Raw genomic sequence first — 27,777 nt, 5'->3', positions numbered from 1 at the left:
TTCTTAAATATATGCATTTTTTAAATGCACATGCATTTCTGTAAACATTACTTGGTTGGAGAAGGGCGCCTCAAAATTTGGAGTGGTGCAGATTTTGAAGGATGCCTGTGGTTTGGTTCGTATATTGTTGCAGAAACTGCTAATTAAGTAGGTTACAGGTAGACTTTGAAACTGCCAAGGAAGGTTTGTCTAACCACCCCCATCCCCCCCCCAAAAAATCTGATGGCATTCCAAGACGCATTTGGCATGTTGAGCTTTCACTTTTAATCTCTTGTCTCGGTAATTGAAATGTTTTATCTGCTCCCTCTTGTCTCTTTTATAGTTAGCTAGTTGTGTGCATGTGTATTTTATTGTTGGGTTTGACAGTGTTCTGTTTGTTAGCTGCCTTGGGCATTTATTTTAATGAAAATGCAAGGAAATAGGCTTTCAATCAATAGGTGCAGTTCCAAAGCCAAAGGCTGGTCCTGTTCCAAAACCTGCAACACGTTGCTGTAGATCGGTCATCTCTTCCCCAAAGTGGTAACTGTTGACTTCTGTTTTCTTCTGCAGACAGTGCTTCGTGACGGCAAGAGAGAGAGCATTATGAGCACACTCTTTGTCTCCCCATCCGACATTGAGAACGGCCAGACCATCGTCTGTCGAGCTACCAACAAGGCCATTCCCAATGGAAAGGAGACCTCTGTCACCATTGACATTCAACGTGAGTATCACAGAATTGTAAGTTGGAAGGGACCCAGAGAGTCATCTACTCCAACCCCCTGCTAGGCAGGAATCCTGCCCACAGCTATCCCTGGGTGGGCTTGAACCACCAACCTTCTGGTTAACAGCCAGCTGCACTGACCCATTGCGCCACCTGAGCGTAGGTTAACTCATTGCAGTCATCCTTTGCCATTTTATCTGGAAGACCTTTTCCTGTTGGGATGCATTCTGCAACCTGCACCTGCAACCTCATTTTACAGAATCTGTTGCCCTACCACTCTTAAAACAACATAGAAGTAATCAATTTATTTCTTTGAGGGTGAAAAACAAGCCAAGACTAAGAACAACAAAATATATTGCTGCCTTGGGGTATGCTGTTGTACTCGTTGAAAAAAATCCCTTCCTATAAGGAAGAGGTCACCTGGCGCAGGGCTAGTGCTCAGTAGCCATTTCTGATATTTTACATCACTCTAAGCTTGTACTGAAAAAGGGACGCGGGTGGCGCTGTGGGTAAAACCTCAGTGCCTAGGACTTGCCGATCGTATGGTCGGCGGTTCGAATCCCCGTGGCGGGGTGAGCTCCCGTCTTTCGGTCCCAGCTCCTGCCCACCTAGCAGTTTGAATGCACCCCTAAGTGCAAGTAGATAAATTGGTACCGCTTTATAGTGGGAAGGTAAATGGCGTTTCCGTGTGCTGTGCTGGTGCTGGCTCACCAGAACAGCTTCGTCACGCTGGCCACGTGACCCGGACGTGTCTCCGGACAGCGCTGGCCCCCAGCCTCTGAAGTGAGATGGGCGCACAACCAGAGTCGGACACGACTGGCCCGTACGGGCAGGGGTACCTTTACCTTTAAGCTTGTACTGAATTGTATTACCTTCCTGTGCACTCTGAGGCTTATTGCGGGTAGGAGAGAGACTCCCCTTGGTGCCAATGGTAGCTTTTTTTCTGACGCTCCTTGTTGTGCGGCAGAATAATTTTCATCTGGCTCACAGCTGGGAATGGAAGGGGTAAACCTCACATCCACATGCACAGTAATCCTGATGACAATCACTGCCCTCTCCCTCTGCCATACCTATCATTAGAAAAATTATTTCTAAGAGGTGGATAGTCTAAATAGGCCAATTTGTGATTGCCTTGATGGAAAATAAAGACATTTTTCTGAAGTGGAGGCTGGTCCATTATGGTAAATGGGGTGGTGCCCCATGAACCTCCATCGGCTCTTATTCAGCCCCCTGCTGCCCTCTTACTTACATACAGTCCATGTGGTGGCACTGAGTGTCAGCTTCCTCCTCCTAAGTCCCAGTGATGTCCTTGTAGAACCCAGTAGGAAGGAGAAAGGGCTCTGTCTGCCATCAGATTTGGCTCCACATACTGTTGCTCTTCCTGTCTTCTGCCCCACTTGTGCTAATGGGAATCAGTTGCCCCTGGATTTCTGTCTAGTGTGAGATCTTTCCCTTGTAAACATGAATGGTGTGCACTAAAATACATGGGAACAAGTTTTCCATACCACTGTATCATGTAACACACAAGCCAAAGTCTCAATGTTGCTGTGGACATCCGTGGCGACACCAGAATGGAATGTGTCAGTGAATGACTTATAAGAGTTATCAATGGAGCACATAAGACCTTGGGGGGGGGGGAGATAAGTGGTTTATGTTTGTTTTAATTGAAGAAGTGAAGGTGTTGTATGCATAGAGATGACGTAGAGAAATTACCTTAGTGGCAACATTTAGAATGTATTTATTAATGAGGCAGTCTTCCACTGGTCAAGGCCAGAGAGATATGTTCACAGTAGTCATCGAAATGCAAGACAGTCATAGTCTCAATGATTTAGCTCTCTGAATGAGTAGCAGTTATTGCCAGATGAATTGACAAGATTCAGAAGCAGCCGGAAAATGAAGGTCTGGAGAGAGACGTGAAGGGCAAAGGTGAAGATGTGATGCTGAGTTTACAAATCTTGATGGCGTTGTTGTCTGTTGTGATTGAAGTGAGGAAAACTTATGGAGGGGGTTTAAGAGTGTTATTTGGCTAGAATGAGCTTAAATTGCTGACAGGATGTCGCCTGTCAACTGTTCAGAGAGAAAAGCACAATAGCTTCTTAGTGTTGTTAGTAGGAAACCAGTCCGGAACAAGAGAAGCAAAGCTGGGGATTATGTGTGGGGAAGTCCTAGATGTATTATTGAATGTAAAGTTGTGAATCAGAAGGTGGGAAGGAATTTTTAAAAGATGATCAAGGGCATTTCCAGTGGTGGTGATCTGTGGAAGGCATTTGAATTGTGAGAAAATATTTCTTAGATCTTGGTTTAAATCTCTGTTGTAGGCATATAAGGCTCAAACAATGAACACAGGAACATTTGGAACATAGGAAGCGCTCATATACAGAGTCAGGTGATTGGCCATGGAATCATAGAATTGTAGATTTGGAAGGTATCCCAAAGGTCATTTAGTCCAATCCCCTACAATGCAGGAGAATCCATTTAACTCGGTTAAATGCCTGCAGGCAGTGGCTCTCCAGGATTTCAGGCAGGGATCTCTCCCAGCTCTTATCATCCAATGGCCTTCAACCATTGTATGTCCTCTGGGTAGTCTCACAAATTTAAAACTGGTAAAATAAAATAAAAAAATACAATCAAACCTAAAAAACCAAAAAAAGATACAAAAAACCCACCTATGGCAGCACAAATGTCAAGATAAAGCCAGAATGAAACCATCACAAAACTGCATAAGATAAACACAAATAATATAAATCAGCACTAAAACTAACACAGCATTAAAACGAACAAAATAGTTACAAGAATTATAATGAACTATACCTTTGTTATTTTTTAAAAAAGGTCATTACACTATACTGATGCCAAGTAACCATCTCTGGGGAGAACATTCTGCAACTGGGAGGCCACCACAATAAAAACCTCTTTCTGTAATCGTCACCCACTTTACCTCATTAGGCAGGAGAACCTGGACAGGGGCCTCCAGTGAAGATCTCAGGGTCTTGACAGGTTATATTAAGGAAGGGACTAAAATCCCACAGTTGCAACCAAGAGGCTGGGGCTCTTCAGCCTGCCCCTAGAATTCGATATCCTAAGAAACAGCAAACCACTGCTTTTGTATTTCCATATTAACAGGAGGTATATACAGCTCCTCCAAACAAACAGATGTTCGCTGCTGATATACTTTTTGGTCCTCAGTTTGCCACATGGTGAAGATATTGTCAGAAAGCAGCCATTCCCTTGCTGCTATGTCCTCCACGGTCTTGTTAAGCTTTCCAGCACATTGTGCTGAATGCATTTTTAATCAATCCAGACTGGCTCCAATAGCAGCGACATTTGTGCAAAGTCTACTGATTCATTCGTTAAAGCCTTTCTTTCTTAAGAGGCAGCACAAGGAATTCCATAAGATATACATCTTCCTTCCTTCCATCCATCTTTTTTCTTTTTTTGTATTTGCTGCTGTCAAATTGGGCCCGACCTTCCCCTCCTCTCCCTCCCCTCCCCCAGCCCATCATCAGCCACATTCGTAAATTCCTGCATCTGTATTTGCCATCAATTTGCAATTGCGGGGCATTCAATATTAGCATGCCAGCTGCTTTCTTGGTTCCAATTAAAAACAGGCTGAACAAACTCGAGTGCAGCAGAAAATTCACCACTTAAAACTTCCAACCATTTCACTGCAAGATTAACAGGCTCTCAGGTTGTTCTTTAGCATGTCCTGACAGAACTGGCAAGATGAAATGAGATAATGGTATGGGTTATTTCGCAGCCAGCAAACAGTTACAACAGCTTCAAACGCAGGGAGAAAACAACAACACAGAACTTGAGGCATCATTATGGCGTGCTGTACAGTATAAGGCCAGCAACGTGAGCTGAATCCCCAAAGGCAGCAGAAACCAATTCAGAAAGGGGAGATTCAATAAAAGACCAATTTTTACTCCAAACCATTAGGTAGACCACGCTGCGAAAGAAATAATAATATCCCATCCAGCTATTAAAAGAATTTTGCTTTTAATGGTCTCTAATGGGCTTATCAGTTTAGCAGCAGTGGCTGGTTGATGGAGAGGGGTATAATAATAAAGGGATGAATTCTTCACTCTGCAGCAGCAAGAGGTTTGAGATAGCAGACATCAACCCCTAGGTGGGAGCTTTGTGGTTTCCTTCAGCACCATGGACAGGGATGAACTAATTGTCTTTTTCTTGGTCTCTGCTCACATGTATGGTGGGTACGATAGAGCGCCTTGAAAATAGGCAAGGGCTGCTAATGGGCTTGCAACCATGATCCACTTGCATGGAGTTGCTGTTTGTGAGAACTTACGGCTCCATGTTGGGATGGGGGAGGCTGCGCCTATGTCCGCCGCAGTTTGTGCAACTTTGGCAACCTCGAAGTTTCAAGGTCCCCACTTGCAATTCCCTCTGTTCCCCACCTCTAATTGGAAGTGGCATGTGAGTCTCTGCTGACAGCCCTGACCTGGCAGCTGCCCTCCCATTGTGAAAGGAGAGCAGGCCTCAGAGGGAATATGAATAAAAAGTAGCATTTCACACACTGCTTTTGGCTTTGGTGGGACTAGCTGAGAAGCAGAACTGCCCAGGCCAAAAGTACCGTGTTAAAAATAAAAATTTAACCCTCATGTGCTGCTTCTGAGCCAGCAGTGCATCCCTGAATATAGAATGGAAAGTTTCCTTTCTGGAGCAAATTTCAATTTTGAAGTGAAAGCAGCATTAGAGGTGTGTGTGGCGGTAGGGGGAAGGAGTCACTTTAGAATTCACTTTAGGTCTTTAGCAGCAGCCCAGTTTGGTCCAGTTCTTCAAATTGTCCTCTCACTTTGGTTAAGATCCAAAGCAGAGTCCTGCTTCAGAATAGCTGGAAACATCATGTTTCCCCGTTGACTATATTGTGGAAATGACACTTTGATTGAGATGTATTTATTTGTTTATTCGTTCGTTCAGTTAATGTCTCCCTTCTCAAACTGATTTCACAATGCATTATATATACATGAATTTCATATATAAATAAAGTTGCATAGCCAGTACAAGTACTGACTAGGATAATAAATGGGGAGCGGGGGGACAATTCCACTTGGAAGACTTTTTGAAAGAGGAAAGTCTTCAGCAGGTGCCAAAAGGATGAGAGAGGCAGCTCCTGTAGCAGGAGGGAGTTCCAAAGGGGAATTGAAGGGCCAGTTCAAACTTCACATAAGCTAGTGGTTGTGCCTGTATGTGCAATATCTGTAATGGAGTGAAAACATTTTTCAGCCCAGCCTCACAAGCAACTTTCCAGGGGCCACATGCTATTCTCATCCTCTCCATCCCATCTTCTGCCTGCTTAGCAATTTCTATTTTGTGGAGAGCCTAAGAGAAAGGGTACCAACCTTCACCTGATTGTCCTTTTCAAAGAGAAAGCAAAGCTTTGGGAACCGCCTGCTTCACAACACCACATCCACAGCCACATCCACCTCCACAAGCACATTTAAACCATATGTGGCTTGCCCCAAAGAATCCTGGAAACTGTCATTTATCTCCCACAGAGCCGCACTTACCAGCACCTTTAGCAAACTACTATTCCAAGGATTGTTGTGAGGAAGTCACCTGCTTTCAATGTATGGAGTGGATGTGAACTCAGAGCACCTCCCAGAAGACCCATTTTGTTTCAGACAGCAGCCAGAAAGCTACCAAAGCACATAGTTCAATATTTTGGCTTTGTCTAAAGCAGTTGCATATCTTTAAGTGGCACAGCTGGATGAGAAGCACTGCCACATTTTTTTAAAAAAACTTGGGCAAAGTCTCTTCCTAAGGCAAAAGCAGCCCACTAGATGCCAGGCACTTCTGATCTGGCAAGGGACTCTCTCCTGACATGAAAGGGGATGGTTCCTCAGAAACACTGCCCATGACATTAGGGCCATGAAGCTCTCTAATTCTTAAGCAGCTTGGTCCAACTGGCTGATGCTTAAGAAGTTGGCCTTTGCTGTTTGGGCCAAGTGAGGAAGCTGCAGTGTGCATGTTCCAGCTTCCACTGTGCGCACAACATCAAACCTTGGTGGTCTCTGCTTTTAAGATTAAAGGTGTAAGAAATGAATTCGTTTTGTGAATCAATTGCTCCATAAATGACTTGGCAGAAAAAATGTTTCTGCTGCTTAAAAGCCAATCAGAAATATCTGGCAACAAGGGTCCCTCACTTTAGGATCCCTCTAGTTAGATAAATTCAGCGAAACCTCACGTTTTTATGATAAGGGAAAAAATCCTGGTTAAGATGAACCATTGGTGCTCAAGCAGAAGGTAGTGAGAATCAGCCCTAAGCTGTCACTAAACTGAAGAGTCAATCCAGCTCTCCACCCCACACCCCTAAAAAGAGACCTGGGGTTTGTAAGAAAAAAAGAGAGACTAAGCAACTCCAGTTGGAACATCTGTTCAAAGTGATTTCCGTTCCACCAACCACATCAAAGCAGGCCTCCTGTGAGTTATGTGCTGAACATCACAAGTGGGATTAAAATCATGTTTAATAGTTTGATATGCCATAAACTATTTATACTGCCAGAACCCAGTGGCTGTATGGAAATTCATATCCTGCGTGCCAGGAAGGAGCAGCGCGAGGTTACTCCTGACTCTTCCGCCAGCATTCACAGCTTTCTCCTGCTACGCTAACACTCCTGAGTTTGCATTAGCAACTTTGGCTTGTTTCCAAAAGCAAGAGAGAGGGGAGGAAATGTTCAAGGCCTGTTGGTGAGTTGGAGATGTGCCTGAAGGTGGTGGGGGAGGCTTGAGGTGGAAATGGGAGTTCAAGAAGGCGAGCCAGGTTTTGCAAGAATATGTATCAGGTAACTTTCAAAATCCTGCCATTTGCTGAATTTTTAGCCCTCAGGGCCACTGCAAGACCACTCCTGTCTCACAGAGGATTCATTAGGCAGCTAGTAGACCTGCTTTTGAGGGACGCAGGTGGCACTGTGGGTTAAACCACAGAGCCTAGGGCTTGCCGATCAGAAGGTTGGCTGTTCGAATCCACGCGACAGGGTGAGCTCCTGTTGCTTGGTCCCAGCTCCTGCCCACCTAGCAGTTCGAAAGCACGTTGAAGTGCAAGTAGATAAAAAGGTACCACTCCAGCGGGAAGGTAAACGGCATTTCCGTGTACTGTTCTGGTTCGCCAGAAGCAGCTTAGTCATGCTGGCCACATGACCCGGAAGCTGTACGCCGGCTCCCTCGGCCTATAGAGCGAGATGAGCGCTGCAACACCAGAGTCGGTCATGACTGGACCTAATGGCTAGGGGTCCCTTTACCTTTACCTTAGACCTGCTTTCAGCCTCTGCCCTAGGCTTGATGGACACTTTTTTGGCTTTGCGGGACTAAGATAGCAGTTAAGAGAGGTAGTCTTTCCGTTCAGAGATTGTAAATACAGTGGTACCTCAGGTTAAGAACTTAATTCGTTCCGGAGGTCCGTTCTTAACCTGAAACTGTTCTTAACCTGAGGTACCACTTTAGCTAATGGGGCCTCCCGCTGCCACCGCACCGCCACTGCACGATTTCTGTTCTCATCCTGAAGCAAAGTTCTTAACCCGAGGTACTATTTCTGGGTTAGCAGAGTCTGTAACCTGAACCGTCTGTAACCTGAAGCATCTGTAATCCGAGGTACCACTGTACGGCTAACAGTAGCAGGATGAAACAAGCATAATAAAACCATTTAACATACACCCAAAATCAGAACAAAATGCAAAAGGAACAGCCAAGAACAGAAGTTTTAAAATGGCAGCAGTAGCACGTGGTTTCATCTACCCCAATCAGAGGAGCAGGCCACAAAATAAATGCTTGTGTCCTATGAGCCCAAAGAACTCATCCAGTGTGGGGTGGATATATCAGCTCTGTCCATTGTGGAGGAAAACAGATTGGCTGTGGTAATGTGTATTTTACTGTGCAGTCCAATCCAAGATCTGCTAGCATGAGGAAACTTGGAATACAGGGATATTGAGCTAAACTGAAGTCTCTCATCCCTGCTCAGCTGGGACTTAGCCAGTTCAGCCAAAGCCAGCTGAAATGACACTCCCAAAGGGGAGTGGCGAGTGTGGTTGGGGTGTGATGGAGTAGTGGGGGAGACTTGCCCGCATTCCAATCTCCATTTAGTTCTGTCATGTGACCCTCTGCCAGGTTCAGGCTAGCTCAGCCAGCTCCTGAACAGAGTCTGGAATAGGGGCAAATTACACCTGAATAATTTCCCCATGGCATAAATTAAACTTCAGGTGGTCTAGAACAGGGTTTCCCAAACTTGGGTCTCCAACAGCTTTTGGACCACAATTCCCATCATCCCTGACCACTGTTTCTGCTAGCTAGGGATGTTGTAGTCCAAAAACAGCTCCAAGCTTGGAAAACCCTGGTCTAGAATGCAAGAGTAAGGATGTTAGTGAGGGTGGGCTGATTACCACTTCATTTGCAGGCGAAGTCCAATGTGTGGATGACCTTTAAAGCCCTAAATGACTTGGGTCCAGGAAATTATAGGGACCACCTTCTCCCATACCAACTTCTACCCAGTTCAGAGGGAAAGGCCTGTCCCTGTGTCCCACCTAAGGTTTCCATGCATGGTTGGTGGTGACAAGAGACAGTGCCTTCTCAGTGGCTATACTGTAGAACAACTTGCCTCCTCTTGGGTTGTCTTCTGCCAACTATTGAAGACATTATTTCAACAGACTTTGGCCATGACACAGATTATGATTTTATTTCAAAATTGCATTTTAGCCACTGCGCCTCAGTTATACTTTGTACTGGTAGCATTGCTTTTTAATGAGTCTGCGCCAGATTCAACTAAGTTGTTGCAGAAGCTAGCACAATGAGTCCTGCTAACCCAAAGGCACTTTACTCTTCCCCCCCACGTGACTCTCACCTCCTTCCCAAATCTGCTCTGAGAACCCACAGAACAGGGCATGGGGGAGGAGAAGGAAAGGCGTTTTGTCAGGAAAGCAGAAATAGTTGCACTTACAGATCACTTTAGTGCACAGTTGAATTCCACCAATTGTTATTTTACTCACCGTAATCTCCCCTGAGTAATGCATATGCATTAGAAGGGCAGGGTTTTATTTTATTTTTAAGTCTATAACATAAATACATCAAAAGGGGAGGTTGTCTACTGGATCTCTGCATGATTCATGAATGTAGCCTTGCATTCTTCCAATCAGCCCTGAAGTTGGGTGCAATTATTTTCTGCATATCTGAATCTGAAGGTGATTAGATAATTCAATCACTCCCTGCACAAAGTCACAGGAGTCACCCATTGTTACAGAAGGCTGTCTTCTCCCAATCAAGAGACATGTTCAGAACTGTGACTCACACAGAACCACTAAGGCTACAATCTTAGACACAGTTACCTGGGAGTAAGTCCTATTGGATACAATTGTACTTAATTCTGCGTTTACATATATGGGATTGCACTGTAAGAGTAAATAGCTTTTTCACCTTCTTAAAACGGTTGGAGGAATGAATCATAGTTCCCAAGGAAAAAATGTGTTTCTCAGTACTAGGACTTTGGAAGACAATTGTTCGTGGCTTATAACATTCGGCCATTCAGGTTGTGCATTCTTCACAAGCTAAGAAAATGAGCCAAGGAGACTTGGTAATTCAAATGAATTACAAAAAGCCAGGCATGAATTATCAGTTGCAACCGAGTGGAATTACATTATGTTGAACGATCACTTATGTAAATGTTACTTTATTTCTGGTGGGGAATCTTTGGCATGCCATTACCAGATCATTAGAAATCATGATTCCATTTGCAAAGGAAAGTTCAAAGACTTTCATTCATTCTTATTGTTAATTTGCTTTTTTAAAAAAAATGAACAACTTTCAGAGTAAGAGGGTGCTTGCTCTCCTTCAGTATACAAAGAGGATTCTCCTGTACATCCTAACCACAGCTACTAAACTATCAAACAATGGGGAAGCTACTAAAGAGAAATGTGATTCATATTTAACAAAGGAAGGTGATTAGCTGTTGTTGTCTAACAATGGGGAAGTGTCAGGATGCCTGCAAATGAATTAGGAGTGTGCTATATATCTCAGGGATGTTATGGGAGCACAGCTCATTTATATTCCAACCTGTGTCTGCCTTTATTGTTGTTTGGATTGCGCATTTTAAAATGAGATTAGGCTAAATTGAAAATACCTATAATTTCTCATCATAATTTCCCAGCCAAAAGGCAGGTGGCTGCACTCCCAACAAAGAAGGAATCTTGGTAAAGTACCAGCAGCTTTGATGAAGTTGTAGCCAACAAAGGATGGCCTATCACAAGCCACACTGCCTACCACAGTCCAGTTATTTATTCTCTCCCTCCTATCTAGCTTCCTTTCGGAGCTTTGCTACTGCCGCCATTGCCAGCTGAAGCTTCCTTCCTCCATGTAAAAACATGGGTTTCCACACTGCGCTCTGGAGACCCTTGTGGTTCTTTAAAGAGGATATCAATCATTGTGGATGAGCTTCTATGAAAGACTGACTGACAGGCTTCTAAGAGGTTTGCAAAGTATAACAACCAGTTACACAAACATTGAAATATAAACATCCATAATTAAAAAGCACCCATTTTAAAAAAACCATAAGCAATAAAACAAAATCATGAAAACAGCAAAGCAATTAAAACAGGATACTTGGGTTAAGAGATCAAGGGTATGTCTGTGTAAACACATGCATTTTCAAAAGCCAGCAGCGTGCCAATACAGATGGGGCCTCTTGTGATTCACATGTAGGCGCAGGGAGTGTTGGACTATTTCTAGGGAATGCTCTTAGTTCACAGATGGCAACAGAGAAGCCCAGCAGGCAGTGCCTCCTGTGAGTTGAGTGTGTGCCATAGAATATTTCCTAGAATCCTTTGCAACAGACAAGAACTTGAAAGCAAACAAGCAGGAGAGCCAAAGCAGACATATCAACAGGCCAAGGGGCCCCTCAAGGAATAAACTTTGAACGTTTTTGGTGTAAAAAAGTGGATAAAGACAGAAATAGAGATTGGTTTGCTGTTATCTGCTCAGAGTTATTATTATTTTGTTTGTTTGTTTATGGGTCTGACTCAGTTGAAGCAGCTTCTTATGGTAACCAGACAAAAATGAGGATGCAAAAGTCATCTTACAGAGATGTAGAGAACCTGTGGCCTTTCAGCTGTTTTGGGGCCTCCAACTCCCATTATCCCTGATCATTGGCCATGTTGGCTGGGGCTGATGGGCTTGTCTCAAGAAGGAGGGGAAAGAGAGGGAGACACAAGGAGAGCTGGCATGGCAGTGATTCACGAGGAACAGTGAGTGAGAGAGATAAAAGGGAAGTAGTGGGTGCTGGAAAGCAAGAAAGAAGAAATTAGATTTATGATCTGCCTGAACAAACATCAGAAGGAGAGAGACTGAGGGTCTTCAATATCAAGGTGAATCCAAAAGAAAGCAAGACCAGCAGGCATTCCTCAAGTCCATCAAGGTACTGAAAACCTGAGCTTCAAGAATCAGTCAGACTTTATCGCCCAGTAATACAGTGGTACCTCGGGTTACATACGCTTCAGGTTACATACGCTTCAGGTTACAGACTCCACCTACCCAGAAATAGTACCTCGGGTTAAGAACTTTGCTTCAGGATGAGAACAGAAAACGTGCTCTGGCAGCGCAGCGGCAGTGGGAGGCCCCATTAGCTAAAGTGGTGCTTCAGGTTAAGAACAGTTTCAGGTTAAGAACGGACCTCCGGAACGAATTAAGTACTTAACCCAAGGTACCACTGTATTGGTTTCAATTATCCAAGACCTTTTACATTATTACAAAGGCAGAAGGTTGCAAAGACTAGGGTGGCAACTAAAAGGAAGATTTCCAGATGCATAAGCAAAAAAATCAATAAATTTGAGTGGTTCTCTGCATTATTATTATTGTTTTTTACTAGATGGTGGTTTCTGCATGTGGGTGGACTTGGAACTAATTGGTTGGCCACAATAGCTCAGTTGCTAATTGATAAGTGGTAAGTGGTACAGTGTTGTCTTGTATTAGGAAGCAGAGAAGATTCTGCTTGGCACTTCGTAGAGTTCCCAAACTAGTGAACATATTGGTGGGACATTTTCTTTTTCACATCAGTAGAGGGTGTCAATGGAACCTGAAAATGTACTCTGCTCTCCTTTGTTAGCTCTTGCCAGTGAACATTTCCACACAAAATGGAGACACTGAACGGAGGTGATATTGTGGGGACAAAATGGGGCTGTGAAGCTTGACTGTCACTTCTGTTCAGCAAGGCTTTGCAAAAGTCCTTCTTGCCCTTATGGCAGCTTTGATTTCAGCAATACACAAATGATCTGGTGTGACAATAAGGCCAGTTGCTGGAGAAATGAACAGAAGTTACTGGCTCCTTCTCCCTTCTGCTCTGGTTAAGAGCTGATAATTTGTCAGCAGAAGAACAGGTGGATCATGAATAATCTGCAATCTTTTGAGTGAAGGGCTCCAAAAGTCTAAGCGGTCAGACTCCTCCCACCACCATCTCTCTCTCGTTCTCCCTCTACAGCCACGTTCCAAGGAGCCACACTAACTTTAGGGACCGACTCCATTCTGCACTGACGGCTCTGCCAATCATCTGATTAATATTCATAAGAAGCAGATGGACGGGTGACCATTCAGAAAAGGTTCTTTTTCCATCTGGCCAGTAGAAGTGTTGAATTGGGTGCTTGTTCTCTGCTAAACAACCATTACAGACATTCTTGCAAACAGAAGAGCAGTCATTAGCACAGCCTAGCAAATCAATCTGCACCATAATTAGTGCAGAATTTCTAAAAATGAGAGGTGCTGGGGCTCCAAACTGCCTGGGACTTGTACCCTCTGATACAAAACTTATATCACAGTTCTTCCCCAACCTAATGCCATGCTGGCTGGGACTGATGGGAATTGTAGTCCAAAGCAGCTGGAGAGTGACAGGTTGGAGAACTCTAGTCTGTCTCTTTTTCACCAATGTGCAGAGGCTGATTGTGATCACTCATTGGTGAAGGAGATAACAGTGCAGGTGCTCAGTGGTGCATCCAACTTCCTTCTCACTTCACATGCACTTAGGCTGAGCCCCAGCAATAAAAACAGGTTCCCCTCAGTGAAAGTTGGTTCAGATGTGGGCAGGCCGCTTGGACGAGTGAGACCGACCACCTGTCTCCTTGATCCTTGCCCATCCTGGTTCATAAAAGGGAGCCAGGCAGGGCTAGGCTTTGTTGGGTGATGAATGCTTCCCTCTATGAGGGAATCTCCACAGACCCACTTAAAGAAGTGGTTATTAAACCGCTTCTTTAAAAAACCATCTTTGGACCCAGCCATCATAGCCAATTATCACCCTGCCTCAAATCTTCCATTCTTGGCCAAGATAATTGAGCGGGTGGTCGCTGACCAACTCCAGGCACACATGGAGGATGCAGACCATTTGGATTTCTTCCAATCAGGGTTCAGGCCTCATCATGGGACTGAAACTGCCATGGTCATGCTTGTTGATGATCTTCGGTGGGCTAGGGACAGAGGTGAAAGCTGTTTCCTAGTTCTGCTGGATCTTTCAGCGGCTTTTGATACCATTGACCATGGTATCCTACTGGACCATCTAGCGGGGTTGGGAGCTGGGGGACTACATCTCAGCTCAGGGACTCAGCCTCATAGCCTATGCCTGCCTTCCAAACCTAGGTTCCCTCAATATGTTTTGACTCCAATCTCATAACCATTGTCCACTGGCCATTCTGGCTCAGGTTTATGGGAGTGATCTCATAGTATTCTATGTTGTGCAGTGCTCCATTGTCTGAAAGCCAAACCATCCATACAAATTAGAGGGTGCGGTTTGTTTGTTTTCTTATTTCCCTTTCTTACCCTTTTAACTTTGTCTTCCCTTTCTCTGCACCCCTTGTAACTTAGATGTTTGTCATTATATTACGTTAGGGTTTTGTTTTGTTTTTAAGGAACAAAGGCAAGCTAGAGCCTTAAAACCTGAAAGGAATATGACACCAATAAGAGCTTGGCAGGGATTTTGAGGCTGATGAGCGAGAATAAATGCCTTTTTTCAAATTAGCAGGTGCTCCCCCAAAACCATTGTGCACTGCAGTGTTAAGTGGGAGCAATTTGAAGCAGTGATTCCCCCCCCCTTCAATAGGATTCATAGCCACTCTCTATTTTCATGTGTAATGCTAAAGGTAAAGGTACCCCTGACCGTTAGGTCTAGTCGTGGATGACTCTGGGGTTGTGGCACTCATCTCGCTTTATTGGCCAAGGGAGCCAGCGTTTCTCGGCAGACAGCTTCCGGGTCATGTGGCCAGCATGACAAAGCCACTTCTGGTGAACCAGAGCAGCGCATGGATACGCTGTTTACCTTCCCGCTGGAGCGGTACCTATTTATCTGCTTGCACTTTGATGTGCTTTTGAACTGCTAGGTGGACAAGAGCTGGGACTGAACAACAGGAGCTCACCCCATCTCGGGGATTCGAACCGCCAACCTTCTGATCGGCAAGCCCTAGGCTCTGTGGTTTAGACCACAGCGCCACCCGCATCCCTCATTGTGTAATGTTACATGCACATTAAATGCAGGGTGCTTTAGGCATTTCCCCATGCTGATGCCATTCAGATGTTGTTGGACTCTTTTTCTCCTCCCAGCAGCCCCAACCAGCATTGCCATGATGAAAGTCGTAGTCCAAAACATCTAGAGGGCATGGGTTTGATAAACCTAGAGCAGGCTTCCTCAACCTCGACCCTCCAATGCTTTTGACCTACAACTCCCATAATCCCTAGCTAGTAGAACCAGTGGTCAGGGATGATGGGAATTGTAGTCTCAAAACATCTGGAGGGCCGTGACTGAGGAAGCCTGACCTAGAGGAATCAGAGAAGGTTAACTGGCATTCTCAGTTTGCAGAAGTTGAAGCTAGGGTAAGGCAGTCTCAGGCTACAAACCTATGCACACTTATCTGGGAGAAAGCACCATTGAACAGAATAGGACTTCTGAGTAAGCATGCATACAATCGCACCGCACACCTGGAATTAAGGATTTCAGTAGTTAATAGGAGGGCCAATTTCTCCATCTGCATATTCATTATGCCATCAGTTTCAAGAGATTACTTGGATGTGTGAGGCAGGTATCACATATCAAATGCTAGAGGCAGAACTTTCATATGTATAATTTAGCTTGTTTTAAAATGTTTTATTGATTTGTTTGTTTGTTTAATTAAAAATAACAAAAAGAAAGAATAAAAAATGTAAAGTGTAAAGCGTCACAGCTGGGAAGGACAAAAGTACAAACATACAGTGCACCTCCAAAGGGGTAATAAAGTGTTAGATTGTACAAATACTCCGTGTAGAATACACACACAAACACACACATACACACACACACATACACATCCCACCTGTGAGTTCCATCAATATTGAGTATAAAGGTTCTATACATTCTTAGCCATATGGTGGTGGCACTGTGTCCCTCATTATTCATATAAGAAATAATATCATGCCATGTAGCAAAATATAAAGTGTAACGTACGCTATGTACTTTGGTTCTTACACTTTGTAAGCCACTTAGAAATCTATTTTGGCATTAAGTGGTAAATAAATAAACATGTATGTATTTTTCCATTTTGCTCTGTTTCGCACATTCACTCATTCCATTCCATTCCTGTATTGAACAGCTTTTTTTAAAAAAATGGACAAAAATTGCATTCAAATATACTTAAAATACATGATTTGCATATTCGAGAAAAGTATATGTATTTTAGCCATACTCTATTTGCATGTATTTAATGCAGGTTGCTTATTATTGAACAGACACTTGCATCACAAAATTGGGCAAAATGCCCAATGGAATCCACTCCATTCTGTGCAGTGGTTTGAGTGTGTGTGAATCGATTTGGTTTGCATTTAAATGCAGAACAACCAAAGTCCTCAAGATTCCTTACACATCACCTAAAATACTTTTCAAAAGAGGCAGTTCACACTGAAAGCCAAGTTATTGAATGATCATAAGGTACAAGGCAGTGGCGTCACAAGGGGGGCAGGGGGGCGGCAAACAGCTACGCACAACGCATGCGCGGCAAACAGCTATGCATCAGCGGCAAACAGCTACGCACAACGCATGCGCGGTGTCGCACACATGCACTGTATGTAGTGACGCCGCACATGCACTGTACATAGCAGTTTGCCGCCAGCGCTTACCGAGCACCATAAGGATGGCGGTGGGATGCCTCTGGCGCCGCTACAGCCACAAGCGGAGGATTCCATCCGCTGTCGCTGAGGATCCCACCACCATCCATACGACTCTTAGGCCGCGCCAGTGGCAAACTGCCATGTACAAAGTATGCGCTCTGTTGCACGCATGCGCTGTGCATAGCAACACCACACATGCACTGTACATAGTGGTTTGCCACTGGCACCACTGGAGCACCATACGGACAGCAGTGGGATCCCTCCTCCCTGGCTCACCTTAAGCAAATCCCGCATTGCCGCTTTACAGCGAGCCAGGGAGGGAGGGAGGAGGACGGACGGGAGCTGTGACCCCCAAGAGGACAAGCTGCGCAGCTTGGCCAGAGCCCCAGCAAAGCGGCATAGCTCCCCCCCTTCCCCAACGGCTCAGGGTACTTAGGAGTCACAGAGGTGGGGGTGCAGAGGCGTAGGAAGGGGGTGACAAAAAATCTTTTGCACCGGGTACCACCTGGGCTTCCTACACCTCTGGTACAAGGGATATATGTTCACCTGAAATCTGCCCATACACAATCACCTTGGTGAAGCCACCTTGAACTGCTTACTTTTCACCCCAGCATCCTGCAATCACAGCACATATTGGCATTTTTCTTTACTTCAGTAGGGTTCATTCCACCAGTGCAGATTATGACAGGGTTATCAGAGTGAATAAATATGCAGAATTGGGAAAAGGACCTCAGAACCTGGTGAACCATGGCACTGAACCTTCTTCATTCCCAGTAGGAGACACACACACACACCCCAAAAAATACTATCATAACCATTGATAGGCAGAGAATATTAAGTCCCTGGATTGGAGAACTCAATAAAGTGCCTATAGTCTGATGTTTTCCTGTCCATACTGTAGGGGTGAAGAACCTGTGTCACTCCAAATTACAGTTGTTCCTGCACTAAGTTTTGTCCTCCTGATAGCTCAGTCAGTAGAGCATGGTACTCTTAATTTCAGGGTTGTGGGTCTGTGCCCTGCATTGCAGGGGGTTGGACTAGATGATTCTTGTGGTCATTTCCAACTCTACAATTCTATGATTCTGTGATTCTATTATCATCACTGGCCATTGCAGTCCAACCATATCTGGAGGGCCACAGGTTTCCCACCCCTTATACTGTGGGTTTCATTGATCCTCAGTGGTCCAACCTTCCCCTCCAATACCCTTCTCAATCCTCCAGATCAGAGCTTTCCAAACTCTGTGTTGTGACACAATAGTGTGTTGGCTGCAGTGTCACACAAATGTTCCCTGCACTCCTCCCCGGGCTGGAAATGGGTTAGTTTAACTTCAAGTTTGCTAGTAAAACTGAATTACTCTGTTGTGAAATGATGCATGTCTAAAAAGTGTGTCACCAACATGAAAAGTTTGGAGAGCTCTGCTTTAGATTCTACCTGGCCACTTGCATGTTCCACAGCTTTTTCTTGCACTCATCCTGACCGCAGGTTTATCATAGCTATCTAGTTGACCACTCTGAAATCACGATGCTGGACTTGATGGGCCACTGGCAATGCTCTTCTTACCTTGAGGTTATTTTCCTTGCCTTAATGCAAAGGCCTCAAGTTCAAGATTATTAATAGCCCACAGATTTGACATTCTAAAAACTAATATCTGAGTCCGTACAATAAAGAGGAAAGGAACTCCAGATATATGAGAAATATTGCCAGGGTGGCCTCCTCTGATCCCAGCTTAGTCGTGTCGGTGTTGTCATCTTCAGAGTGACACCAGTCTTCAATCCTTATACTCCTATGTTGGAATGGAAAACATGTTGGGTTTTTTGGGGAGTGTGTGTGTGTGTGTGTGTGTGTGTGTGTGTGTAAGAGAGAGAGAGAAAGAGAGAGAGAGAGATTCTTCCTGACCTGCCCACCAGCAGGGCACATGGATTATATCTCAGTTGGTATGAGGTGCCAAGTGGAGCATAATGGATCATCCGCCTCCAGCAGTTGTGTCAGCCAGAACACAATTGGGAAATTGAGCCAATCTGGCTCAGACAGCAGAGAGGGAACAGATCTGTGAGATGACAAGAGCCTCCTGTTTCAAATTTTCTGTGTGACAACTTAATTTGCCACACAGGAATTAACTCCCTTTTCACCAGCAGCCTGGTTTTTCCCCCCTGCAACAACTGGCCAGAATGGCTGAAGGGCGATACATACACTGAAACAATTGTTAACTGATTCACAAATTAAGGAAGCCCCCTTGGAAGCTGTTGAAGGCATCTTACCTTTAAACAATGCCCATCTGCTGACAATTCAGTTATTGCTTTCTGACGCAAGGAATACTCCATAGCAAATGACTAAATGTGACTGTCAGCGCATGTAATATTATCAATGGCTGCTGATTATTACGGACGTTAATACCACCAGGATCAGAGGCAGCGTGCTCTTGAGTACCAGTTGTTTGAGATCGTGAGTGGGAGAGCACTGTTGCATTCATGTCCTCCTTGTGGGCTTCCCACGTGTATCTGAGTGGCCTTAATGGAAAAGAGGGCGCTTGGCTAGTTGGGCCACTGGCCTGATCCAGCAGGGCTCTTCTTATATTCTTATGGCTATGTGTCAATTGCTACTTCATAAGCCAGATGCAAATCCTGGTCTCAGAGGAGGCAGCTTCAGTGGCCCTGCCCCATTACTCTCAGTCTGCCCTGAGCCAGACCCCACCTGCCAGCATTCTAACTTACAACCAGTCCAGGAGGTTCTTCGTCCTCCTCCTTAGTCTCCATGTTTCCTTTGTAGAACTCAGCAGGCAATGAAACAAGAATCAGTTGGCTCCACTAGTCATTTGGCTCTGGCTCCCCCTACTGTTGGTCTCTCTGCTTTCCACCCCACCAGTCTCAGTGGGCACCAACCACCACTGCCTGGTGGTGCAGGAGAGGTGGTAAAACTGTACCTGGACTATACCACTATGCCACAGACTACAGTCCTCATGAAAATTCACCAACATTTTAGTGTGAATCTCTCCTAATATGCCCATTTTTGTACACAGTTCTACACCTTTTGCAAGACAATTTCCCCAACATAATGCTTTCTTGTATGTTGTTTTCACTAATATATGCATTTTTATGCACACACCCCAATCTACTGTGCATTTGTGCACCCATTACTTGACTAGAGAACTGCATTTCAAAATTTGGAAGACTGCAAATTTCAAATCACAGGCTCAAAGGATAACTGGCTTTTGGTATGTGTATGGTTTCAGAAAATGCAAAATCAGTAGGTTCGCCTTTAAATGTGAACTGACTCCAATTTCTCCCCCAATCCTAGATACAGTATGTGAAAGATTAGCTCTTACACAGTATCAAGAATGTGTTACAATCTTTGGTCCACTGCGTTAACTGTTTGGATCAACAGATCTTTTGTGTTCGCAGGCCTATAAAGAGGCAGGCACACATAGCAGCAAAGTGACCTTCACAAAGTCACTCAGAAAAGAAATTGCAGAACAAGAAATAATTGCTCCCAGACTTGCTCTGCTCTTAAAGCCATCATTCGCTCACAAAAAGGGATTTCACTTTGGGGACACAAGACTTCTGGCACTCTAAGGTCAAACAGGTATGCTGGTTAGTTAGTACACAATCATCCATCACAGCAGCCGGACAAAATGGGGAAGCAATACTGCAGAAAGATACAGTTCCTCACACAAAGGTGTGATAGCTAATAGATTGGCTGTTGTCTCTTTACAGATCCACCTCTCGTCAATCTGTCAGTTGAACCTCAGCCTGTCCTTGAAGACAACACCGTAAAGTTTCACTGCTCTGCTAAGGCCAACCCTGCTGTTATCCAGTACAGGTAAGATAATCTGGAATGTGTCACAGAACTGCTTGGGAGCCGGGGTTATTGTTTTGTTTTGCTTTGTTTTTCTTTTAACCATTTATCTTGTGCTCTTATCCTGTATTTTTAATCTTGTGAACGACCCTGAGATCTTCAGGTCAACAGTGGTATCTAAATTTAATATATAAATAATAATAATAAATAAATAGTCACTGCTTTTGCTCACAGCCGAAATGATTAGTAATCAGAGCCAGCTCAATCATTGCATACTTGGAACATCTGTCCCAAATTGCAGATTTGACATGCAAGTGCTGCAGTTCTTACGTTACAAATGTAAGGCATGGAGGGTGATGAGTTGGTGGGGAAACAGGAGGCCATGGCTGGTTCAAAAAATGAATTTGGGTGCATGTGTCAGGGAGTAACCTGTCTTAGAGCTGCTTCAAATGTTCCAGAAAAGCAGTAAGAATATTGTACCAGTCACTCCCTGAGATCAGAAGTTTGGGCTCTTGACTGTGTCTCACCAAAGGTAGAGGCACCACTGATGATAAGAGGCATGGCCTTTCAGTAGCTACACTGATATTGTGGAAGACTTTATTCCTTGAAGCATGGATGGTGTATTCTCTGGTTGTCTTTTTGCCAACTGGCAAAAAACATTTTTATTCCAGCAAGTTTTTGCCTGCTGATGTTATTTTTACCTGTTGCTTTTAAATAGATTTTAATGTTGTGTATTTTATCTGCTGTGCTCTTTATGTACTTTTCTTGTTTTATTCTTTGTAGAGAGAGAGAGAGATTTGCATTGCAAATCAGCCTGAACAGGAAGCCTATGAGAGTTTGCCAACACCCAGAATGGATAGGGAGAGCCATACCAAAGCCCAGGAACCCTTTATAACATAGAGCAGCATTTCTCAATTATGGGTCTCCCAGATGATATTGGACTACAGCTCCCATCATCCCTGGCCACTGGTGCTGCCAACTAAGGATGATGGGAGTTGTAGTCCAACAACATCTGGGAACCCATGGTTGAGAAAGGCTGGTCTAGAGAATGCTGCAGCCTGTAGTGCAGAGTTAAGGAACTAGATCTAGCCAGTGGGCCAGAGCTTTATTTCCCACACCCCTCTATAGGCCACGTTTGACAGTAAGCTGATAATTAGGGCATGGGGTCTTTGTACATGGAGCTATGCAAGCCTCTGCAATGGGCTAATCATGGGGGCTGTTGAGGACTTTACAAGCCCAAAGATCAGTTGATTGCTGATGCCCACAAAGAGCTGTGCACAGAGCATTGCAGGCACCACCCACCAGCTGATTGGTGATGTCTGCAAACCTACTTTGACCCAGCTGCTTCTTTCCCTGCTCCACACTTGTCATATATGACACCAGGTGCAGGGAACTTGGGTGTGGCTTGGCCCAAATGGCCCAACCCTTCTATAGATCTTAGCAGTGGTTCCAGCAGCCACATGAGGCAGCAGTGCAGGAAGTGTGGTTGGATTCCTGGTTCTGGTCCTTGTAGTTCCTTTCATTGTTTCTCTGGAACATCTGAGAAGCAACATGGAGATGCTCTGTTGGCTTGCACTGCCATTGTTAGTATTCATTGGCTTCGTTACTGTTTTTACCAAGGCAGTGCTGAGGGCTTTTGAACCAAATTACAGCCCTTTCATTCTTCTTCACTGCAGTGCAGACTCAGGGGTGTGGAAGCACTTCTGCCCTCTACCCAGAATGCAGCAGGCCTCCACAAACTTCTCAGTTTTATCCTCAGGCTGAGCCGATGAAGCCAGCGATAGGCCCACCAAACACTGTAGTGAAAACCCTTTGTGCTGATAATGTTGTTATATGGTAATGGGCTCCAATTGTCTCAGCATTGCAGCCGTCTGTGCATTTTGTTGAAGCTGCCACTGTTAGATGCACGGGAGCTCCTTCCCAATCCAGCATGTGGCGGCTGTTTAGAGAGCGCTGGCAGTGAGCTAGCGGAACCATCTGCTCGGGGACGCCACTAGCAGAACACACACGCCGAATGAGCATTCTGTTATGGAGAGGTTTGCTTTATTACATGTTTCCTGCATAATCTTTTACATTCCGAAATAGACAACTTCATTAGCTTCATTTGATTACAACTTTCAGCCTTGCTTCTAACAATTGCATGGCGGCTGGCACTCTTTCTCAGAGGCTGTTAGGTGCTATCGTCAGCCTGGGAGTCCCACGTTTACAGGTTTGCAAGAGCTTAGTATAAAGAATTGGTTTGCGTTCTACAAGGAGCATGTGCTATCTGTGCCACCCTCTGCCCGGGCCACCCCACCTCCCCTGATCCAGCCTCAATGCGAACAGAGCAGCAAGTATACACAGCTTTCCCCTGGTGCTCACCTGGTGCTCTGGCTCTACCCATACCTGTAAGGGCAGCCTTTGGCAAAAAATCACATGGTTGACTTTCTAATTCAATCAGGGGACCAACCATGTGATTTTGACCTATGCTTATTGAACTGTATCTGTGTAGATATCATTTGGACCATCCATCTTCATGTGTACAGGTGGGGGCCAGTGGAGGTGGCCTTCTATGTAGCCAGGGATGTGCTAGTTCCTCTCTGAACATTGGGCCAAATCTGCAAAGAAATATCCAGTTTGTCTGCATGCTTTGCAGTCTTGTGGAAAGGAGAATATTTCCTTCCACCACACTCCAGCAGAAGTGTAGAGAGGAGACTGCCTTACTGTTTGCCAGGCCCTGTGCTGCTAAGGTGAGGAGGAATTGCTGTGGTTTTCACACATTTCTCCATCCTAACTGGCAGCAGCCATAGCATCATGGGCTTTAGAAAGCAGACAAGCTGTCTCTAGCAGACAGCAGTTGCTATTCCTAGCCGCCAAACACTGTTGCTCCAACATTTGCCACCCGATCGCCCAGATCTATGATTCATAGTCTGTATACACGCTAACCCATTTGTAGCACAAAAACGTAGTTTTTCTCAATCCAGAATTGTTCATGCCCATCCTCAACATGCTGCTTTCAATCTAGATTGATTCTAGAATTTGCTGTCCGCAAGGGTGGGCATGGTTATTCAACACATGTCTGAAAACCTTCCCCTTGATTAGGTCCTCCATGCCTTTTCCTCCTTCCCAGGCGAATGAAGAAGGAAGTGGTGATTGTGTTTTGGTTTGCACCCACCCACAATGTAATAGGGTAAGTGTGGATGCACACATACCTCATTACTGGGACCGCCTATATCTGTTTTCATATGGACACACTGTGGGGGTCATGAAGAATTAATCTGCAATGAGCTTTTATTTTTGGAATGAAAGTAGTTTCTCAAGAAGCAATAAAATATGCAATACATCTACAGTAGATTGTGTTTGGACTATGTAGGAAAGACAAGTACTCTGTCTCCATTGATTCTGGAATAAAATGTTGCATGCATGCAGCCAGAGAATCTACATTTATAAAGTAAGAAGTCAGAGGGGTGATCAAAACTTCAAAGAGTGTCTTGTTTCCCTGAAAAACATTTGCAGATCTTTCTTTAGAAGCAGTCTTAGTGGCTCTGTTTTTTGGATAATGTACCCTTTCTTGGAAAGAGCCATCCTGGGCAGCAGTTGCCTAGCCTTCTCTTGGGTTTTCAGTTTTGGAGTTCCTCCGAATACAGAGCATATGCTTTGACTTCTGGTACTCATTACCAGCCACAGTATTAAAAATAAATGGAAGAACAATTCAGAAGAACTTCTAGTGACAGATGAAATGGAGAGAATGGGCTATAGTGTTGGTAGAGAGATGGCAGAAAAGGCAGAGGGTTCAGATTGCTGTGGTATAGCTGCAGCATAAGGGTGGCCTCAGAGTTTTTTGGCTACCACAAAAGAATTGCAAAGCTACATGCGTTTTATTTATTTGTTTGTAAATTCTGCATCCCATCCTTTCTCCCAAAGGAGTACAGGACATCAAACATCAAAATGTTAAAACAATACAATTTCATATAAAATAAAGTATATTTAAGGCATCTGAAGTCAAAGCAGGAGGTCAGCTAAGGAGAAAGACAGCTAAGGCCAGGCTATTCCTGTCCAGAAATAGCAGTAGCAAAGATGGGCATAAGCACAGCTGGCTACAGAAGCCACCTGAGACTCCACTGACAAGATGGAATCTAGGAATACTCCCAAACTACAAACCTTTTACTTCAGAGGTAGTGCAACCTCTTCTCAAACAGGTCCAGCACCTTAATCACAGAGTAAGGCAACTACCTACCTAAAGCACCTGCATCTAATCAGGATTCGGCCTCATTTTATTAGCCCACACCCAGCCCTTCACTGTTTCCAGACACTGATCTGACATCTTCACAGCCTTTCCTGATGCTGGTGGAATGGAGTGATAGAGCTGTGTGTCGTCAGCATACTGATGGCACCATGCTCCAAATCCCCAGTTGACAGCTCCCAACAGTTTCATATGGATGTTGAATATCATAGGAGACAGAATGGACCTTTTGGGACACCACAACTCAAAACCCACTGGGCTCAGCAACAGTCTTCTAATTCCACTTCCTGGTGATGAGCCTGCAGATGTTCTACTCACAACTGTAATACAGTGCCTTCAGCTGCCATCCCACTGAGTTTTTGCAGAAGGATGCCATAGTCTATGATGCATCATAGCCACTGAGATATCAAGGAAAACCAACAGGGTCACAGTCCCCCCGCCACTTTGACAAAGGTCATCAATCAGGGCAAGCAAGGCTATTTCAGTGCCAAAACCAGGCCTGAAGCCTGTTTGGCTGAAGCCAAAAGGGTCTAGATAATCTATGTTATTGGTGAGGGTAGAAATAATATTTCCTCCAGGTTCTTAAATGGAATTTTTGAAATACCAGAAGGCTGCATTGACCACATGTCTTCATATGAGCTAAGAGAAAGCAGGGGAAGATATTCAAGAGTTCTGCATACTGTTGTAGCATAACAAGATCATTAAATCTTATCGGTATATGGATATAAAAGATAGACTGAGCCTATCTGGTGAATCTGCCAGCTGCCTCAACTAAGCTGAACCAACTAATTTGCACAGTTCAGTGTTTAGATGCATTAAGGCTACAATGTATTTAATATACCATGCAACTTTTATTCAAAATATTTTTAGCTGCCCTTCATTAAAAGACTCTAGGGCGGTGTACAATAGTGTGAATAAAAACTGTTTCAATTGCCATACAGATATCACATAAAACTAACAAATAAATATAAAAGAAATAAGAAAATGAGAGGCAAATTAAACCCATAATAACTGGAGAGCAGAGTACGACAACTCCACTAAATATATCATCAACTTCCAGAGGTGTCTGTTTGGCCCCTGCTGGAAACAGAATGTCAGGCTAGATGGTTCTTAGTCTGACCCAGCAAGGCAGTTATTTGTATTTCTGTTCATTCCTACTAAATGAACATCTAATTTTTTTGAGCAGTCAAAAATGAGGTTCTGTAGTTTCCCTTTGGTTTTGTATTCCAAGTTGGAGGAGTTATGTGAAATCAGGCAGTGCATGTGCACTAGTGGCAGAATCCAAGATGGCAGGAACTTGGGTTGACGCCATGCTCTGTGCACAAGGCGTTCTGAAGAAGCAGAAGTAAATGAAATCAGGCAACATCAACCAAGAGATAAGGCAAGGAGACGAAGCACGTGGCCCTCCAAATGCTGTTGGATTACAACTCCTATCATCCCTGACCATTAGCTATGCTGGCTGGAGTTGCAACAGGTGGTTCACAGGCTCCCCATCCCAGGACTATGGATCTGCTCTTCCAATGGCAAGGATGCTGCTTGGCCAAGACAGCCCCATCCCAGTTGAGAAACCCCAACATTTAGCAAATTTGAGTTAGCGAAGCAGCAAGGCCTGCCCATGTCCTTGTTGCATCAGTTGACGACTTAGTTCCTCGCAAGGCCTTTCCCTCTTGACAGCACAGTAGTCATGCATTCCCCTCAGTGTCCTTCTGTTTGCCATGCAGCAGCATCCCAGAGAGAGTTTGTGCTTCTGTTTGTATCAGGGTTGAGGTTCTTAATTTGAGTTTATTCAAGTGTATCAGAGCATTAACTCCAAAGGTCGGGGCTTGTTAAAGAGCTGAATCTATGAGCTGCACAATTTAAATCTTGTTGGCACAGACAAAAATAAAATAGGGAAAAAAGCATGTTATAAAAAGTCATTCGACTGCTGAAGTTCTGCCAAAGGGGCTAACTTTCCCACAAACTTTTGCTAAGTGCTGCATAGATAATGCTGCTGATATTTAATACAGCTGCTCAGGCCCAAGCACAAGACCGATCAACAGGCGATCAGCAACATGGAAGGTAGATGACAGAAAGTGCAAAGCAGGTTTGCAGAAAATGTCCCAGATTGATTAACCACTTACATGCCAAAATGGCTTCTAAGCGCTTTACAACTATAAAATGAATCCATGCTTAAAATATACAATGGCATTAAACCATCTTACATTAAAATATACAATTAGACAAAACAATTAAAAAGCATAACAATTCAAAACGTTTTTTAAAAAAACAGTTAATAAGTTCACAAGGGGAGCACATCTGGGAGCTTTGATCAGGAGCTGCTGTCAAACAATTGTATTTGGTAGTTCTGTACCAATCTTTACAGTACACAAGGGAGGAGTTACCATGCTTCTTGGCCTGGGGACCATGCATTGTGGAACAGAGGACTCTGATGAAGTTCAGACTGCTGCCATAGGTGGAGAATTGTCAGTTTCTTATTCAGGAGCCTCCTGGATAGAAGAGGGAGACCCACCGCCGTATTCAGACTCAAGAGGGTGGGTCCCTTGGTTCTTCAGCCTTGTGGAAGTCAAGCACTGAAAAATAAAGTGAGGGTCCTGCAACTAGCCAGCAAGCTCTTCCAAGGAATCTAGCTTTGAGATCATATTCACATTGTACATTTAAAGCACTGTGATACCACTTTGAACAGTCATGGCTTCTTCCAAATAATTGTGGGAGCTGTAGTTTGTTAAGGGTGCTAATTGTTGTCAGGAAACCTCTATATCCCTCCTAGAGCTACAGTTGCCAGAGTGGATTAACAATCGGCCCCTCTTCACAGGGAACATCCATATGGGTGTTTTAAAAAAATATATTCAAAAACCAAATTATTGTGCCTAGTAACATGCATTAAAAATAATGTACAATTTTTTTAAAGTAAAAATCCCTAGGTTACCATTTGAAAACAATGGTGCTGAATCA

At 44.3% G+C, this 27,777-nt stretch overlaps 1 protein-coding gene across 3 annotated transcripts in view; it reads left to right on the top strand.

The window, feature by feature from the left end:
- KIRREL3 (kirre like nephrin family adhesion molecule 3) overlaps positions 1 to 27,777 on the top strand; it is a 741,064-nt gene that overhangs the window by 577,066 nt on the left and 136,221 nt on the right. For all 3 annotated transcript variants that reach the window (XM_083480504.1, XM_083480502.1, XM_083480503.1), the window contains 2 exons: positions 550 to 700; positions 20,522 to 20,627. In XM_083480504.1, coding sequence (XP_083336630.1) covers positions 550 to 700; positions 20,522 to 20,627 — 257 coding nt within the window. The remainder of the gene's footprint in view (positions 1 to 549; positions 701 to 20,521; positions 20,628 to 27,777) is intronic.

This window comes from Podarcis liolepis (assembly GCF_965112155.1).
Source record: "Podarcis liolepis genome assembly, chromosome: 16".
NCBI classification, from domain to species: domain Eukaryota; kingdom Metazoa; phylum Chordata; class Lepidosauria; order Squamata; family Lacertidae; genus Podarcis; species Podarcis liolepis.
This window is presented reverse-complemented; position numbering and strand designations above follow the sequence as displayed.